A 16383-nucleotide genomic window follows, 5' to 3' on the forward strand; every position below is an offset into this window, starting at 1 on the left:
AAAAAAACTAGCTCTGGATAAACAAATTATCTGCTTACCTGCTACTGCTATTAGAAAACTGAATGCTGTCAACTTTGTCCTGTATAAAAAAAAAGAGTAGAAAAAGAAAAAAAAAGAGTCAACTATGAATACAAAATATCCAAATTTATTCAAAGTATTCCTTTAATCAAATACATATGTAATTTTAAAAAAGTATTTACAGTATGAAACTCCAACTCTGATATCTTCTCTGGCTGACCTGATCCAAAGAAATAAACCCTAATGATGTGATCTGTACTTCCAGTGGCCAGAAACATTCCACCTGAGAAACACAAACAAATAAGACTTAAGCAAAAAGGGCAATCTAATGTTATTACAGTATTTTCAATACAGCTGTAACATCAAATACTTAAATGTATTCCCTTTATAGCTGTGTCTCATTTCACCTATGTAACTAATCTTTAAATAAAAACAAGATTTAGAAACTCTAAAGTTTAACTGGAGTTAAATTACCTCACATATGCTCTCAGGTAAAAACACATCTGCAGATGTACCTGTAAGATCAGCTAACAACAGCAATTTGTTTGCGACTAAGGCCTTAGAAGCCTCAATCGTAACAAAAATTCAGTAAAGCTTGAGCTTTAGCAAACTTCCTGAAAATAAGTCTGTCATTCTGATACTTTATCAAATTATTTAGGTTGTATACTTCAACTGCCAACTCTGGAATCAATAAAATTCAGACCATAAGAACCTCCTTGTCCCAATCCCCATAAATTCCACCTCAGATAAAGCCAAATCTCAGGATCACTCTGACAAAAATGTACTTTCAATATTACATATTTAACTGTTTTCAAGAATTTCCATATTGCCAAGCATTAATGCATAGATTCTGAATTTCTATTTTTAGTTTTTGGGTTTTTAATAGCTACTTTAACTTGACTGCATCTTATTAACAAGAAATATGCTACAGTAAATGTATTATACTTTTATCATTATACTTCCCAAATGACTTGTTATATTGATATAAGAGAAAAAAATAAAAAAAAACAAAACAGAAGTCTTTTACCAGCACTAAAAGAGGAACAGATCATTTGGACTCCGGGACGAGGGCGTTCTGTAAACTTTGTTGGCCTTGGACTAGAAATAAAGAAACAAGTTAAACAATCTCCTAATAGGGCTTCAAAAAATAAGTCAGTATCTTAGAAATAAAGCACAGAAGGATAAAATTAAATATGAAGGAACAGATGGCTGCCCATCTATAAACAATTTTGTGTGACTATGCTTCATGATCTGATCTTTAGGAAACTAAGACATCCAGATGGACTAAGTAATCCATGTATCAAGGAGAGTTGTCTCGCAACTTAAATACCATTCCTCTCTTCCCTCCTGCTATACAAAACACTCTCCCTAAGTCATCGGCAAAGCAGAACAGAAGGCACTAGAGCCAGTTGCCCATGATGTTCAGTTTTAAACCACTAGGTGCACTGGAACTCAGGTTTTCTCCTGCAGCACATGACTGCTTTCACAAGAGACAAGCAGGGATTGCCACTCTTTATAGAGGAATAAAAGAAATTCAAATAAATAAAATAAATAAATAAATATTATTTAAATAAATAACATACATTATTAGGATATACCAGTTTGTTCAGAGGACACTTATTCTTTGTGGGCTAGCTCCAAGTAGTGCCCAAAGAATGCCAGGACAATGTTTAGAAGTTTGTAAGGATTTTTCCTTTATGGCCTGTGTTTTCTTTTAGACATTTCAGAACCTGATATGCATGCAGAACTAAAGCTTCAATAGATTTAGCACTTTAAGATTGTATAAAACCAAAACAAATCAGATCTGGCTCTTCAATCATTACTTCAATTCTGCTCATGCACTGCAGCAACCTCAGAACAGTAGGTGGTCTTGCATAGTATACCATCTGCAATCTTCACTCAAAGAACAAACTTACTAGAGAACAGCAGCATTACACCCACAACTGTCATCACTAAAGATTTGTTTCAACATAAAAGAATGCATATTCATAACTTATCCAAAATTTTATCGTTTAAAAGCAAAATGGTCTATATAATTTATTTCAGCTGAAGGCAGATTTATAAGAGACCTTTCTCCACTAATCATCTATTGCTGTCTCAAAGAAAGTAGTAAGTATTAAACTTCAGTGGTGCCTATGTATAAAACAAAGTACTGCACACCATGAGCATCAGTTAAGAAATCTTTCTCCAAACTGTCCATTCAGTATAGGCTGTTTTCTGTGAACTTTCCTCCAGGAGTTTTAAGTTTATTCCCTCCAGACTTATGACAAGGAAACTTCACAACAAGATACACGAAACAAAACACAAATCTTTTCTACAGCAGCTGAAACCCTTCTTAACTAACATACTAACATAAGAACTATCAGATGATTCAATATGCAGCTTACTTAGTTTGGAGCAAGTGTAAATAGATAAATAGGCTGCTGTTTTCTTCCACTGTGGTTTGTGAACTCTGCCTTTGGAGTTAGGACAGCTGTAAAATAGAGCAAGTATGCACTTACATTCTAGTTTGAATAACTGAGTTAAATTCTCCAATCTATGTCTCTCTAACGTGTGCTACTGTAGGCATTAGGAAACAAAAGATTATGTCATTCTTTTATGACAGAGCAGACTGTGGTCTTTGCAACATAAGCCAGGCAATCAGTATTTTTGGGAAGCAAGGTAAGGGGAAAAAAGCATAATATTTTGCAACATACAGAAACCAAGCTAGTTGTCTTGCTTTAAAACATTTTCAATCATCCAGCTATTAAGTGGCTGGAAGGCACAAAGATACCTTCACAAACATTTGATAGACAGGTCCAGAAAAGCCCTGGTCAGACATTTTCCTCTTGGAAAAGCTCAACACGAATCCAGAAATCAGAGAGGCTGCAGTCAAAAAATAGAGCAGGAGACAAAGAAGCCATTTGGTCTATAGGCCTCAACTAAGGGACACTCTCAGTCATATAAATGCCTCAAAATTTGGAATGGTTACCTAATTCAGCTCTACAGACTAACCTCAACCTGGACATGTAGTGGCTCAAGCAAGACTTCTCAGGAAACAAGCTAACAAGCGAGGTTCAACATATCAGAATTCCAATGTACGACCAGCCCCTTTAACATCAAATGCCTTCTGATTAAGAAAGGCATATGGGAAGTATAACATCACACTTATGACAACTAAGAAATCAACACCTTGTCCAAAACAGGAACATCAAAATCATCAACACATGTTTTTCCTACCCTTTTTTTTTTCTTAATCTTTTTAAAATTATGGGGGGAAACCCCCAGTACGGTAAGCTCCTCTACCCAAATTTGTGAGACTGCTCTGCTGCCTTGTTCCTATGGTCTGCCAGTAGCAGACTAATAATGGAAACGTGATCCAAACAGGTGGCAGAAGATTAACAAGAAAACTCACCGTCCTTCTCAGAGAAGACACATCTGCAAATATTCTGCAGTGCAATTAATTTAACTTTGATGCACTGATCAGTTGTAATAATTCTCTGTTAAATTTGAGGCAGATTATTCTTCATTTTCTGTCGACCTAAGGCTGACTCTCTCTCTTCTCCTTACTGCCAACTGACACAGAATCCAACTCTTGTGTTTGCTATCACTATCCAGAATAACAACAGGAGACTAAATACAGGAGAAATCTTGGTTGCCTGAACTTTTAATTGTTTTCCCATCTTGTCTGACCCACATTCCTTGACTTCCTTACCTGCAGTAACAACCAACCTTACCATTCCTCTATATGGAAACCAGAATCTACCTGGAATGTTACTGCTTTTAGACATGCATGGTAACTGCCTGGTCAGAAATCTCTTCACTGAAAGAAGAAGAACACACAGGAAGGTCTATAGTACTGAAGAACGTGCATTCATCACACTAGTCACAGAAGCACATGAACAACATGAGAATTCTGTGGTTAGCCATGCCAATGGCTGTGATTCATCCTACAGTACTAAATCTACTCTAATGTGTCCTTTTGCAATTTAACAAAACAGAGCTCTGTCACCAAGCATCTCCTGTGTGAGCCATATGTGTGACCTAGATACTGAACATGCCTCAATTAACAACATTATCATAAAATTGGGAAACCAACATAGGAAGTCTGTAATTTCAGAGATACTATTAATACTGCAGCAGAGCTGCTGGCAAAGCTGAATACAAGGATTTTTTACATCTAAGAATGAAGTAAAATAAACATTTGCGAGATAAAAAAAAAACAACAACAACAAACCAACCAACTAAAATAAAACCAATCAGAAAACAGAACTGGCAGAACTGGGATAGGGCACTAGACACTAAGAGGCTTAAAAGATGTCTAAGTCCATTTTAATGGCAAATACTACAATCTTCAAGGTAGCGAGTTTTCCAGTTTTTCATTATGAGATAAATAAATGCTCCATCATTATTTTGATCTTGTAAGTGGGGAATAAAGAACAAAAATTTCCATTTCCTAGTCTCCTGACGAAGCTAACAGAGAAAGAGTCCCTTCAGAGGGAGATCTTCCCAGGAGGAACTAAGCCCAATTTTCATTTAAAGACAGGGAGTTGATCCAGTGGACTTAACCATCAAGCTGGTTTCCACTGAAACAGTTTTCAGTGTAGTTAAGAACAAAACTGGTTATTTTTTAATTCAAGAGCACTCAGAAGACAGTAGTGTATGCAAACACTGCCTCTCCCATATTTCACGGAAAAAGTTCAGCAAAGTACTGCTGGCACTGCCCATCATCTTGAAACTACGATCAACCGCATGATCATCATGAGGCTGTGCAACAGCTCATAATCTTAATTTACTGCCAGATGATTCAAGTAGTACAGAGTATAAAAAGCAAGGGGTAGAGTATAGGTAGATACAGATTTTTTGTCTTTTAAGCAGAAGAAATTTCAAGACTTCACCACCAGTTCCCATTTAAAGTACTGGATGATTCAGTAACACTTTCATCACTGATAACAACTGTATTCTTGATGGACAGGCTGCAGTGATGCTCAGGAAGAACATGAAATCAAGTTCTGCATGTGATAGCACCCTTCTTCACCTATACAACTCAGATCTTTTGGTCTTGCTTGAAAGCTCTGATTTCCTAAGCTTCCTTGGGTGGGAGTGGTACTGCAACCATGATACACGGCTGCAGGCTCATAGCCTGAATAATTGTTGGAAGAGATCTTATTTTCTCTGCCAGCTTTCCTCTGTTTTAGAGATACCCAACAGAAACAAGCCTGTTTTTTTTTACTGTACAGATAAAAGGAAGGACAAACTTCCCACCCCACCAGTTATTCTCTCCTGCAGATAGCCTACACGTCATGTTTTTTAAAAAAATTACCTCACAAAGGGCCTTTGGAAAAAGTAACTGGAATTTCTATTTTTCTTGATACTCTTATATTGCTAGCACTTGTTTTCCCCCATTACTGAACAGATTGCATGTTGCTGCAGCTCTGGAAGTAGATCCAAATCTAAAGGTGTAAGGAAGTACAATCAATTCATTGAAGACTGTTATGACACCGACCATCCACTGCAGCTTACTTGTGGAAAATTACCTGGAAACTAAGAGTCCGTGTATCATGTATTTTGGTTTACTGGAATAAGCATGGCAACCACGGCTAGAAAAGTTTATAGTTTAGCTGTAAGTAAAGCTGTAAGTGAAACTTCCCGTAACTAACAAACTCCCCTGAACTAGTATACTGTTCAATTCAGAAAGAGCTACATCAAGACTTTACTGTGTGTCCAACTATTTTGACATTGTATGTGACATACAGCTTTTTCCAGTCTGAAAAGACATATCTGTTCCTTATTTAGATTTTATCATATTTTTATCAAGTCTTAATCATATAATCATAGATTGTTTTAGTCTTATGTTGGAACAAAAAGTGTCAGTTACTTCAAATACTTAATAGCTTTACCAAGTCCAAACAGAGATTCAAGACCAGTATCCTGCCTCCAAAGTAGCCAAAACTGAAAGTGTAAACTGAAAGTGTAAGAGCAGAAAAAGCACTAAGTGATGCCTTTTAAACCTTCCTATAATGCTTAATACTCTGTGGCAAGGAGTTTCATAACTGTGTGTTTTGTAAAGAACCATCTCCTTACAACCTGGAATTGGCTACCCTCACTTGATAACCTCTAGTACAGTAAGGGCCAAAAAGCAGTTACTCATTATATGACCTCCTCAAGACACCCATGACTGTTCATGTCTCCATGCATTCATCTTTTTTCCACACTGAAGAACAGAGCTTAAAGGGTTCCTCTGTCTTCTCAAATGCAATGTATAAAATATTTCCAGAACATAAGGTATGGACGGCACAAATTCCAGTCTCAAAACTTTATCTGCATTCTGTGGTTAATCACTGCCCTGACTTGGTTTTCCAGACCACTTCCTTGCTGAACTGCACTTCTTTCCTTCCTTCAGCTGCACAAGACAGCTGAACTAATCTCTATGCCACCGCCTGATCACATCCGCTGTGACTACTCAGAAATGAAAGCATTACTCAAAAATCCTTTATTCCTTTACTATTTGCTGAGTGCATCTGACAGTAAATTTTTATTCATTTTATTCTCCATATCACCATGGAAAGGAATGAGTTGAGAATCCCCTACCATAACTGACGTTAGCTTTCTCACTCTGTAAGTTTTACCTCAACATAAACCCCATGCGACCCCATGATTCATCCAAACATTCAGGATCTCTAAACATTCACCTCCCAGCTCATATACTATAACCCATTTAATTCTGATGGATTCCGCTATTCTCCAATGACAGCATTTGTTTCAAAATTCAATTCCATAGACTCAAACTTTACTTAGGAAAAGAAGAAAAAAAGAAAGAGAGAGAAACGTGGGCTCAAAGGTTTACAAATCAGGCAGATTAAGATTTCATCTTGTCAACAAGAGCTCAGACTTAAGAGACACTAAGAAAAATAATGTGGTGGCAACTCCTCTTCTTCACACATTAAAAATAAGCATGTAAGCCATCTCCTCCTCTGAGTAAGAAAGAGTCTTAATTTGATTACAGCATGCACCAGTCAACAGAGGATTAACAGCCTGAGAAGCAGCTTCATCTACAGTATCAAGAGAGCCAAGATGCCCAGAGAATGTCAAAATAGTTCAGGGCCAGACAACTAGAGAAGTACCTGGGCAAACACACCTGCAAGCCCTACATAAACCTGATGCACTTCAGGAGAGTAATTCTAACAGCAATTATAGAAACTACAAGAAAAAGGAACCTACCTGCCAGGAGAATACATCCGTAAGAACATATCCCATCCCCAAAGTTAAATCACTAATGTTAAATCACCAAAACAACTATTTCCAATTCTAAGCTACAGGCATTTTGTGCTAAAGGAAAAGGACCAAAAAGCATTTGAAAGCCAATTAACAAGTTAATTTTAAAAAAGTGTCTCTTTGAGGGTCCTGACAACATTAAAAATGTTTTATACTTTGAAAGCAGAAACTTCAGGCTCAACTTCAGCCACCAAAACACAGCTGCCCAAGAATTCTGCCTCCTGCCATGCTACTGTAAGGAGCAACTAAGAAAAGGTAATACAGATAGGGAAAGAACAAACATCAAAAATACCCCATCCTACTAGGACATTACAGTCTCCTAAAACCACTGGATTTTCAAGTCTAAATAGCAATCATTTTATCAACATAATTTTAATTTCATCTGGGCTTGAGACCAGAACAAAATCAAAAAGTGCCAACTTTGACATTACAAAAAATCCCAACAATAGCTCATTAAACTTTTTTACAGAAGTGACAGAGATACAGCAAAAGAGTAAAAAAAAGTTACATGCTTCACTCCACAAAATGTTATATGATCCTTAAAAGACAAGCAAGCAATAACTACATCACACAGTGAAACAGCCAATTACAGGTTTTGGTTTAGTCAATTTTTTATCTCAAACATTTGAATATTATTCTTAACTACAAAAAAAAAAAAAAGAAGGCAACTAATAAAACAGCAACTAACTTTATTTTAAGGGTGCCAGCATCCCACAGCCAGAAGCATATTGTTCCATCTGCCCCAGTTGAAGACAAGTATCGCTTTGAGCCACTGCACAGTGGAGAGAACTGGTGGAAGAAATAAAAAGAAAAGGTTTCCTGTTAATCTGTTCCAGATGTTCTAAGAAGTTCCTCAAGTCATTGACTTCTGACACAAAACGGTACTTAGGGAAAGTAAATTATAACTCACACCAAAATAACATGATGCTGCTCAGAGCTCATCTCTTCCTTCAGAATAACCCTTCTGGGTTACTTGCCAAAGCACTCTGCATTCTCCTCCCCCCCCACAACCCATGTGAAATAGCACGAAACTCTAAACAGAAACAAACCAAAGTATTCAGCAGTGACTGCTGTTCTTACTCAGTGTACCTGCACTATGAATCACAGCCTACAAAGGAGCTATACTTCAGAACAGAACTGCCCACATGCGCCATTCAACTTTTTCTGAACAAGAATTATGTGTGGCATTTTTTAAGGGTCAGGCATTTTGACAATAGACACGTTATTTCACAATGTGTACCATGAAAATTCCTTCTCACTTCATGGCTTTGTTGCCAGGCATGCATTTTTATTACAAAGAACATTCTTGGGTGGTTCCTTATTCAGTCAAATGATTCATTTTCTTGCTCAGGTGAATTTGCAAAGCACAAACCTACCTGCAACGATGTTATAGACGCACTGTGGCCCTGCAGAACTGCTAAAGGTGCACAAGTTCGAAGGCACCAAACTCTGATCATTTTATCACAGCTTCCAGCAGCTATCATGGTGTTTTCATAGTTCACTGCCATATCAGATATTTCAGCTGCATGCCCTCTTAGGGTAGCCAACAATCTTCCATCATCTGTTGCCCAGATTTTTACAAGGCAATCATCTGATCCCTAGAAGTAAGGTAGAAGTCATTTCAACCACACCATTAGTGATTTTGATATTACAGTTAACTAACACAATTAACCAAGAAACAGAACTAGTGGCATACATAGATGAACATTCCCACTCCCCCAGCTTTAAACAGTTTTCCACACTGCATTTAAAACACGAGATTACATTAATTTTCAAAAGTATATATACAAAGCATAAAGCATTTATAAAACAGATCATAAATCCTGCAGCAAGTTGGATTTATGCTCTTCAACAAGACACTTTTTGCAAAACTCCAGCCCAAATTGAAGAAGCTGTTGCAATACACTGAAATGAAAATTTACATTAAATGTGAAAATGTATTACGAATTGGTGCAGTGTTTGCCTGTTGATACTACACCCACTTACGTACCTTATCTTCCTAGCTTGATCTTCATGCCCTATCAGTCAACATTAGTAGTATGCTTACCAAGTAACAGTGAGGTAAAGAGCTTGTTTTAACAGCTATGCCATTATTAAGCTGAAGTACCATAACTCTGCATTGTTATTCACATTAATGAACATTAAAATGACCACTTTTTGTCAACAAACTTTACAGGCTTCACTACCTATTCATACTTAACTCCTATATTGCTGATATTCCCACATTACTGTAACATCTGCTTGTCTGCATACAACAAAGTCATGGCCTTAGCAACAATTTTAGAACTCAGCCTTTCATTTTTTTATTGCATCTGAAAGTGTTTTTGCAGCTCAGTCAACCCAATGGCATTTGAACACTGCAAAGAGACACTGACAGGAAAATTGCTGTAAACATTTCACCCATTTGCTTAGGTTCAGAAGCAATACAATGCTGGGAGCTGGGTTTTAACATGGGGACCACTGATCTGCTACCGGACACAGACATGTGCCACAGCAAGCTACAATATCACACCATTGCAGTATTTCACCTGGGTTTTCCTCTTTTATCTGCGTGCAGAAATCCTCTAGGATTTATTCTTTACAGATGTCAGAAGGCAAGGCAATACTATCATCCACCTTTTATAAAAAAAGGTATCCAAAGTACAACAGCCACATTTTTAGAAGACTGGCAAGCATGCAGTGAATGCAAGCATCTAACAACCAAAAGTCTCATATTTAGAGGCTATTTTCAACATTACAGCTTTTACAAGCAGGTAAATTATAGATATTTTCTTTATTTAGTACACTCTTAGACTACATTCATGCAGCTATGGAAATTCCACACTGCCACAGCCCTATTTATCTACTGCTCTGGGCAGCCCAGTCCCAGAACACCAATACCCAGCTCAGCAGGCTCTCACCAATGCAGCTACTACATGTGGAGTAGAAGCAAACACTCCAAGGCAATGCTTTGAGGAAGGAACCCAGGTACATCCTGAAGCTACTGGGATGCAGAAAAGGATGTAGAAAGCTTTTTCTTAACTTTTCTAAATAAATACTGACTAGCCTGTTTACATTAATGCTGATGAATAGACAATTTATTTCCCCAACTTTATAGTATTACTATATTTTTAAAAAATCAGTTCTCTACCTGAAAAAGCAGCTAAATTTTACTCCTTAGTTCAGATTCAAAACTACTATTTGGGAGAAGAAGAACAACATACATGCCATTACTTAACAATTATATACACAGTTCTCATTTGTAGCAATGCCCTGCAAACCAGGTAACTTCCTCAGGCTTACATTTTGTTCAGTGAACAAGAAGCTGTTTCTGGCTCACAGGCAATTATCCACGGCACTTTCTCTCTTCCTTACACCAATGCAGACAGGACACACATCTCTCAATACAGGGAGATATGGCTATAGCCTCAGTTTGTGAAATAGTTGAAAGCAAGCTGATTGTATTTAGGTACACTGAGAGCACACATTTTTCTACAGATCATAAATACAGGTTACTCTCTACAGGTCTTTAGCATCAGCAAAAAGGCTACACTGGAGCACTGGTGACATTTTAACCCCACAGAATATCTTGCAGGGGGGCTCCCAACATGTGAAATCAAGGTAGTTTAAAGGTATAGCCTACACTAATTCTACTTATGCATAAAACTTCCACACTGAAATTGTGGCAAACATTTGCCTTATTTAACTGCTAGACTGCTGCAGTGCCAGCCCAGGGAAAATAACCATATTCTGCAGATTTGAACAGCAACAGACAGATAGAACCACTGAGGTGGAAAGGGACCTCTGGAGATCATCTAGCCCAACCCACTGCTCAAGTATGGTCAGCTAAAGCAGGTCACAGAGGATGATGCATCAACCATTTCTGTTCTGTTACCTTCTGCACACTTCCTGAGGGTGCCCTTCATTCCATCACCCAGGTCCTTAAAGAACATGTTAAAACATACTGGCCACAGTACCAAACCCTCTGGTACACCCCTAGTGACTGGCCTCCAGCTGGACTTTATACTGCTAATCACAACCCTTCAAACCTGGCAGTTCAGGCTATTTTCAATCTCACTGTACTCCCCTAGCCTGTACTTCATCTGTTTGTCAGTAAGGATGCTATGGGAGACAGCACTGACAGCTTTGCTGCAGTCAGGAAAAAACAGCCATCCACTACTATCCCTCGTCCAACTTAAGTCATTTAATCGTGTAAGGCTATCAAGTTGGACAGGAATAATTTCCTCTTCGTAGATCTATGCTGATCACCTTCTTGTTTTGTTTGATAATGGCTTTCAGGAGGATTTGCTCCATCAGCTTCTTAGGTGATTGACATGAAGGATTTATTGTTTCCTGAAATACCCTTCTTGCCCTTCCTGAAGGCAAGAGTGACAGTTGCTCTCTTCCATTCCTCACGAATCTGTTATTATCATGGCCTTTCAAGGACAACCAAGAATGGCCTCACAGTGCCACTGGCCAGTTCCCTCATCTCTCCTGGACCCATCTCTGTTAATGCAGTTATATGATCCAAGGAAAAAGAAAATAAGTAATCCATAGGCAAAACCGCACAATAACCAGTCAACCCCTTTCTTTTACACTAAAAGTTCTAAACCTGAAGCATGCTAGAGCACCCTACTTATTAAGCACTATTTTGGACAGTGCCACAAATGTTTTCTGAGCATTAATCTTCAATTTTTCTATTATCCTTAGGCATGATCATAAATAAATAAATAAATAAAAGTAACAGAGCAGTCTAGAAGCAAGTACAACACAAATTCTGTGTTTTCTCTTAATTTCACCCAAGCTAGGACTCCAGTAGTAATTTTAATCACAACTCAGCAACCTAAGTATAAATCCAATTACTTGGTGTGAACCTCAAAAGTCCTCCTGAGATACCAGAACTTCTTCAAACTGTATCCTCGCAAACTGTAACTAAAGTGCTTGCAGTCTATGCCCCACCACATCAGACTGCACATGTATGAAAACCAAGTGCTCAGTATTCTAGCTTGCTCTCTTTCTCTCTCAAAATCTTAAACAAGCCCTTAAAATAACCATTCCTTCTAGATCATTGATTTTGTTTTGATTCAGATCCACTGAACTAATGAACCTACTGTACACCTTATTCTACCATTACTGCTATTTTCCTTCAGAAACAGGTCTTAATAAGTAGAACTTAGGACCTCCCAAAAAGATGCTCACCTATACAGAACTTCTACAAGAAAAAAGGAAGATTCAAGGACATTTTGAATTGACAGTTGTTGAACTGCATTTAAACACAGTTGTTAATCTGACTCCTATAAAATACCTTGAGAGACATACAATGTTATTTGCTTAAAAAAAACAAAACCAAAAACAAACATAACTGATTAGCTCAGTCACAGAATGTTTTTGACAACCACATATACAGAGGCTAATTTCACTTATAGCTTGCTATATTCACTTGTAAGTTGCTAAGAAGCTAAAGAGAAGGAAAAAGGAAGGTAAACAAACTCAACAATGCACACTTCCAAATCAATTCCAATGAACAAGTGAAAACAGGTTTACAACAGAACTAGCAAACTTGCTGTTTAGAGCTTTATAAGCAGTTTAGAGGAAAAATAGGGCCATTTATCTCTAAACTCAGTTTATAAAGCTCTAAGCAGATTCAGTTTTAATCCTTTTGCTTCCTTAAAAACAAACATTAAGAGCACTCTATAAAGCTGTCAGATTTGGATTTTTTACCCGTGCCATTCACAAAGTTTCTTGCAACTCTTCCTGTATTCTACATTCCAATTTGCATTTGTGCATCTAAAGCTTCAGAAAATTTGAAACTCTTAATGATTATCTGACTAATAGTATCAGCTCATTCTGTTCTATTGTTATCATGATGTTAGACTTAACAGCATGAAAAAGCTTGTGTATTCTTCTCAAAAGTGCAGTCACCACCAAAACACCCCAAGAAGCGGAGAAGACAACAAGGGAGTTTGTGCACATGTGTATGTGTAAAACTGATGCTGACAAATAATAGCTTCACTGCTCAGAAGAGACCTGAAAGCAGAAGGGAACGCAGAACCCCAAGTTTCCAAAATGCTACAGAAGGTGAAAATAATTCGCATGTGGATTTATCTCTTTTTCAAAGCAGTACATACATAACAGAACCAAGCCATTAACATTAATTGCATCATAGTCTAGAAACCTCAAACCACTGGTCCTGTTTTTCTTGGGGCTGCACAAATTAATTAAAAAATACTCCATCGACAGAACTATACATATTACATCAAACACGCTTCTGCAATTCTCACGTTGTACAGATCAATATTATGAATAAGCTGCTGACTTTACAGTAAGATTACAGCCTGCAGACATTTTACCAGATGAACAGATTGTTCAAAGCACAGAAAAAAAAGAAATAAAAGAGAGAGAAGAAGTCAACCAATAATCAAAACCCTGCATTATGAGAGCCCTAAAATGCTGCCTGCAGAGCATAACTGATGGGCAGCAACCTGCACATAGACAGCTTAAATATGTAAAAAGGTCAGCAAGAAAAGAAAAGCTAGTTCTGGGACACAATGTCACCTGGAGGGTCCTCAGAGGTCTATTTAATAACAGCAAACCAAGGAAAGAACATCAGCATAAAACAAGGCTGCTCCCTACCAGCTGACTATAGTATAGCTATAGAGTGCGTGTATGTCTCCACTACAGAGGAAAATAAAATGACTGTTAGCAAATCTTAGCAAGAAAAAAAGGAAAGGGAAAAAAAGGAAAGAAGAAAAAAACATGACTTCAAATAAAATTGTAAATTCTGTAGCATCTTGGCAAGATAACAATATTATAATCCAATAAATTTATTTGAACTCTATCTGAATTGAATGGGACAATTCACAACTCTTAAAATACTGTTGCAGCTGTACTAGCAAAGACACTGGCTTACATCAGAGCTCAGGTTTCCAAGGTTATATCTGCAACTGCTATGAATTATGTGCCTATTAAAAAGCATTTGTCAAAAGTGAATCCTAGAACAAGCTCAGCATCAAGAGAACTAATGACAGCATTGCTAAGGTATGGAGTAAAACTGGTTCACTTTCCTACTACTACACACACTTGTGGGCTGAAATGAAACTGGCAAGAAACATCCAAATTAATCTTGGGTTGGAAATCTTACACAGGCTATTACACAATGCTGTTTATTATTCCTTAGAAAGAGTAACCTCAGAGGAGACAGGAAGATAAAGGTAGGGAAAATGGAGATAGCAGTCTTTCTTCGCAGCCAGAAAGTTAAGTAGTTCAGGAACCAGAGAAGACAATGCTTGTTTCCATCACCTTGTTCTACAAGTCATGCTTCTCAAGACAGGCAGAATACAAAGTCTCACGAATAATTAGGTTTTCTTCACTGATGGCTGATAGGTCTTTTAGCTGGGTCTTTGCAAGTACAGATGCCTTAATTATAGTTAAAAACCCCTAAATTACCATAGTTTGTGTATTATGAATATTTTTGTATATTCGAAAACCCAAAAGAAAAAATTTGACAAACCAATGTGTAAAAGGTTGATCTTCAGAAATACCTTGTGAAAAGCATACAAGGATACAAACAGAAACAATCACTGCGTAAGTCTGTGGTAGGCTGACCCTGGTTGGACACCAGATGCCCACCAATGCCACTCTATCATCCTCTCCTCTCCTGGACAGGGGAGAGAAAACGTAACAAAAGGCTCATGGGTCAAGGTAAGGACAGAGAGAGATCGTTCACCAAATCATAAGAACACTTCCCCCACAACCCTTCCCTTCTTCCTGGGCTTGACTTTACTCCTGATTTTTTCTACCTTCCCCCCAGCACCACATGTTGTCTCTGCTGCTCCTTCCTTCTCAGGAGGAATAACAGTGTGGGGGTCCCCCCCATGGGAGACAGTCCTCCACAAGCTTCTCCAATGTGAGTGCTTCCCACAGACTGCAGTTCTTCATTAACTGATCCAGCATGGATCCCCCATGGGATCACAGTCCTGCCAGCAAACCTGCTCCAGCCTGGGCTCCTCTCTCCACACTGACACAGGTTCTGCCTGTAGTTTGCTCCAGTGTGGGCTTCTCACAGGGTCACAGCCTCCTTTGGGCATCTCCCTGCCTGTTGTGGGGTCCTCCATGGGGTGCAGGTGGATACCTGCTTCACCACAAACCTCTATGGGCTGCAGGGGATAGCCTGCTTCACCACAAACCTCTATGGGCTGCAGGGGATAGCCTGCTTCACCATGGGCTGCACCATGGGCTGCACTGGAACCTCTGCTTTGGTGCCTGCAGCACCTCCTCCCTTCCTTCCGCACTGACTTTGGGGTCTGCATAGTTGATTCTCTTACATATTCTCATTCTTCTCTTGCAAATCCTGTTGACCAGGTTTGCTATCCTCTTCATTCAATACGTTATCCCAGAGGCACTAGAGCCATCACTGTTGGGCTCAGCCTTGACCAGCAGCAGGTCAGTCCTGAAACCAGCTGGCATTGGCTCCATCAGATACAGAAGAGGCTTACAACAGCAACTTCTCATGCCACCCTTTTACCCTTACCTTCTCTCCCTGACATAAAAACCCAATACAGACCTACTAGCTAGTAGAACTGCATAATGTCCTGTTTTCATTGCCTTTAGGCAAACTAAGAGCATCATCTTCCTAGCAAACATAACATCTCCCAGAAGAGTATGACTCAAAAGTGTGCTGAGATCACTTCATTTTCCTTTTAATTTCAAGCAGAACATAAAAAGAACTTGAATTTAGAGGCTTTCAATCCTCAGAGGCCAGGAGGAAAAGGAAACAGTTACAATGCATCTTCTAGAACCAATTATAAATCTAAACCAACCTCTCCTGTAGTTCATGTCACACTGAATGCTTGGGGTTTAGAGTAAAAACGATTCCATGTTGATGCACACAAATCTACATGCTAGCAACAGACGTGTCTGGAATGAAGTTTGGTGTGCTTTTCATTATAAATTCCTATTTCTCCTTATTGCACTAGAGACTTTAGTAACCGTAGTGGTCTAGATTGAAAAGAACTGGCACCATTTCATTACACAGATGCAATTACAAGAAGACAGTTCATGACTGTTGATCCATTGACTACATCAAGCCAGCTACAGCAACTTGGGTTTTACTGGAAAATGGAATCCAACCCA

General features: G+C 38.5%; 1 protein-coding gene across 1 annotated transcript in view; it reads right to left on the reverse strand.

Moving 5' to 3' along the window:
* PHIP (pleckstrin homology domain interacting protein) overlaps positions 1 to 16383 on the reverse strand; it is a 108463-nt gene that overhangs the window by 70619 nt on the left and 21461 nt on the right. The window contains exons 8-12 of the mRNA XM_034060633.1: positions 8649 to 8870; positions 7961 to 8061; positions 1046 to 1116; positions 201 to 301; positions 39 to 79 (exon numbers count right to left, since the gene is read on the reverse strand). Of these exons, the coding sequence (XP_033916524.1) occupies positions 39 to 79; positions 201 to 301; positions 1046 to 1116; positions 7961 to 8061; positions 8649 to 8870 (536 nt within the window). The remainder of the gene's footprint in view (positions 1 to 38; positions 80 to 200; positions 302 to 1045; positions 1117 to 7960; positions 8062 to 8648; positions 8871 to 16383) is intronic.

Source organism: Melopsittacus undulatus, chromosome 3 (assembly GCF_012275295.1).
Source record: "Melopsittacus undulatus isolate bMelUnd1 chromosome 3, bMelUnd1.mat.Z, whole genome shotgun sequence".
Taxonomy (NCBI): domain Eukaryota; kingdom Metazoa; phylum Chordata; class Aves; order Psittaciformes; family Psittaculidae; genus Melopsittacus; species Melopsittacus undulatus.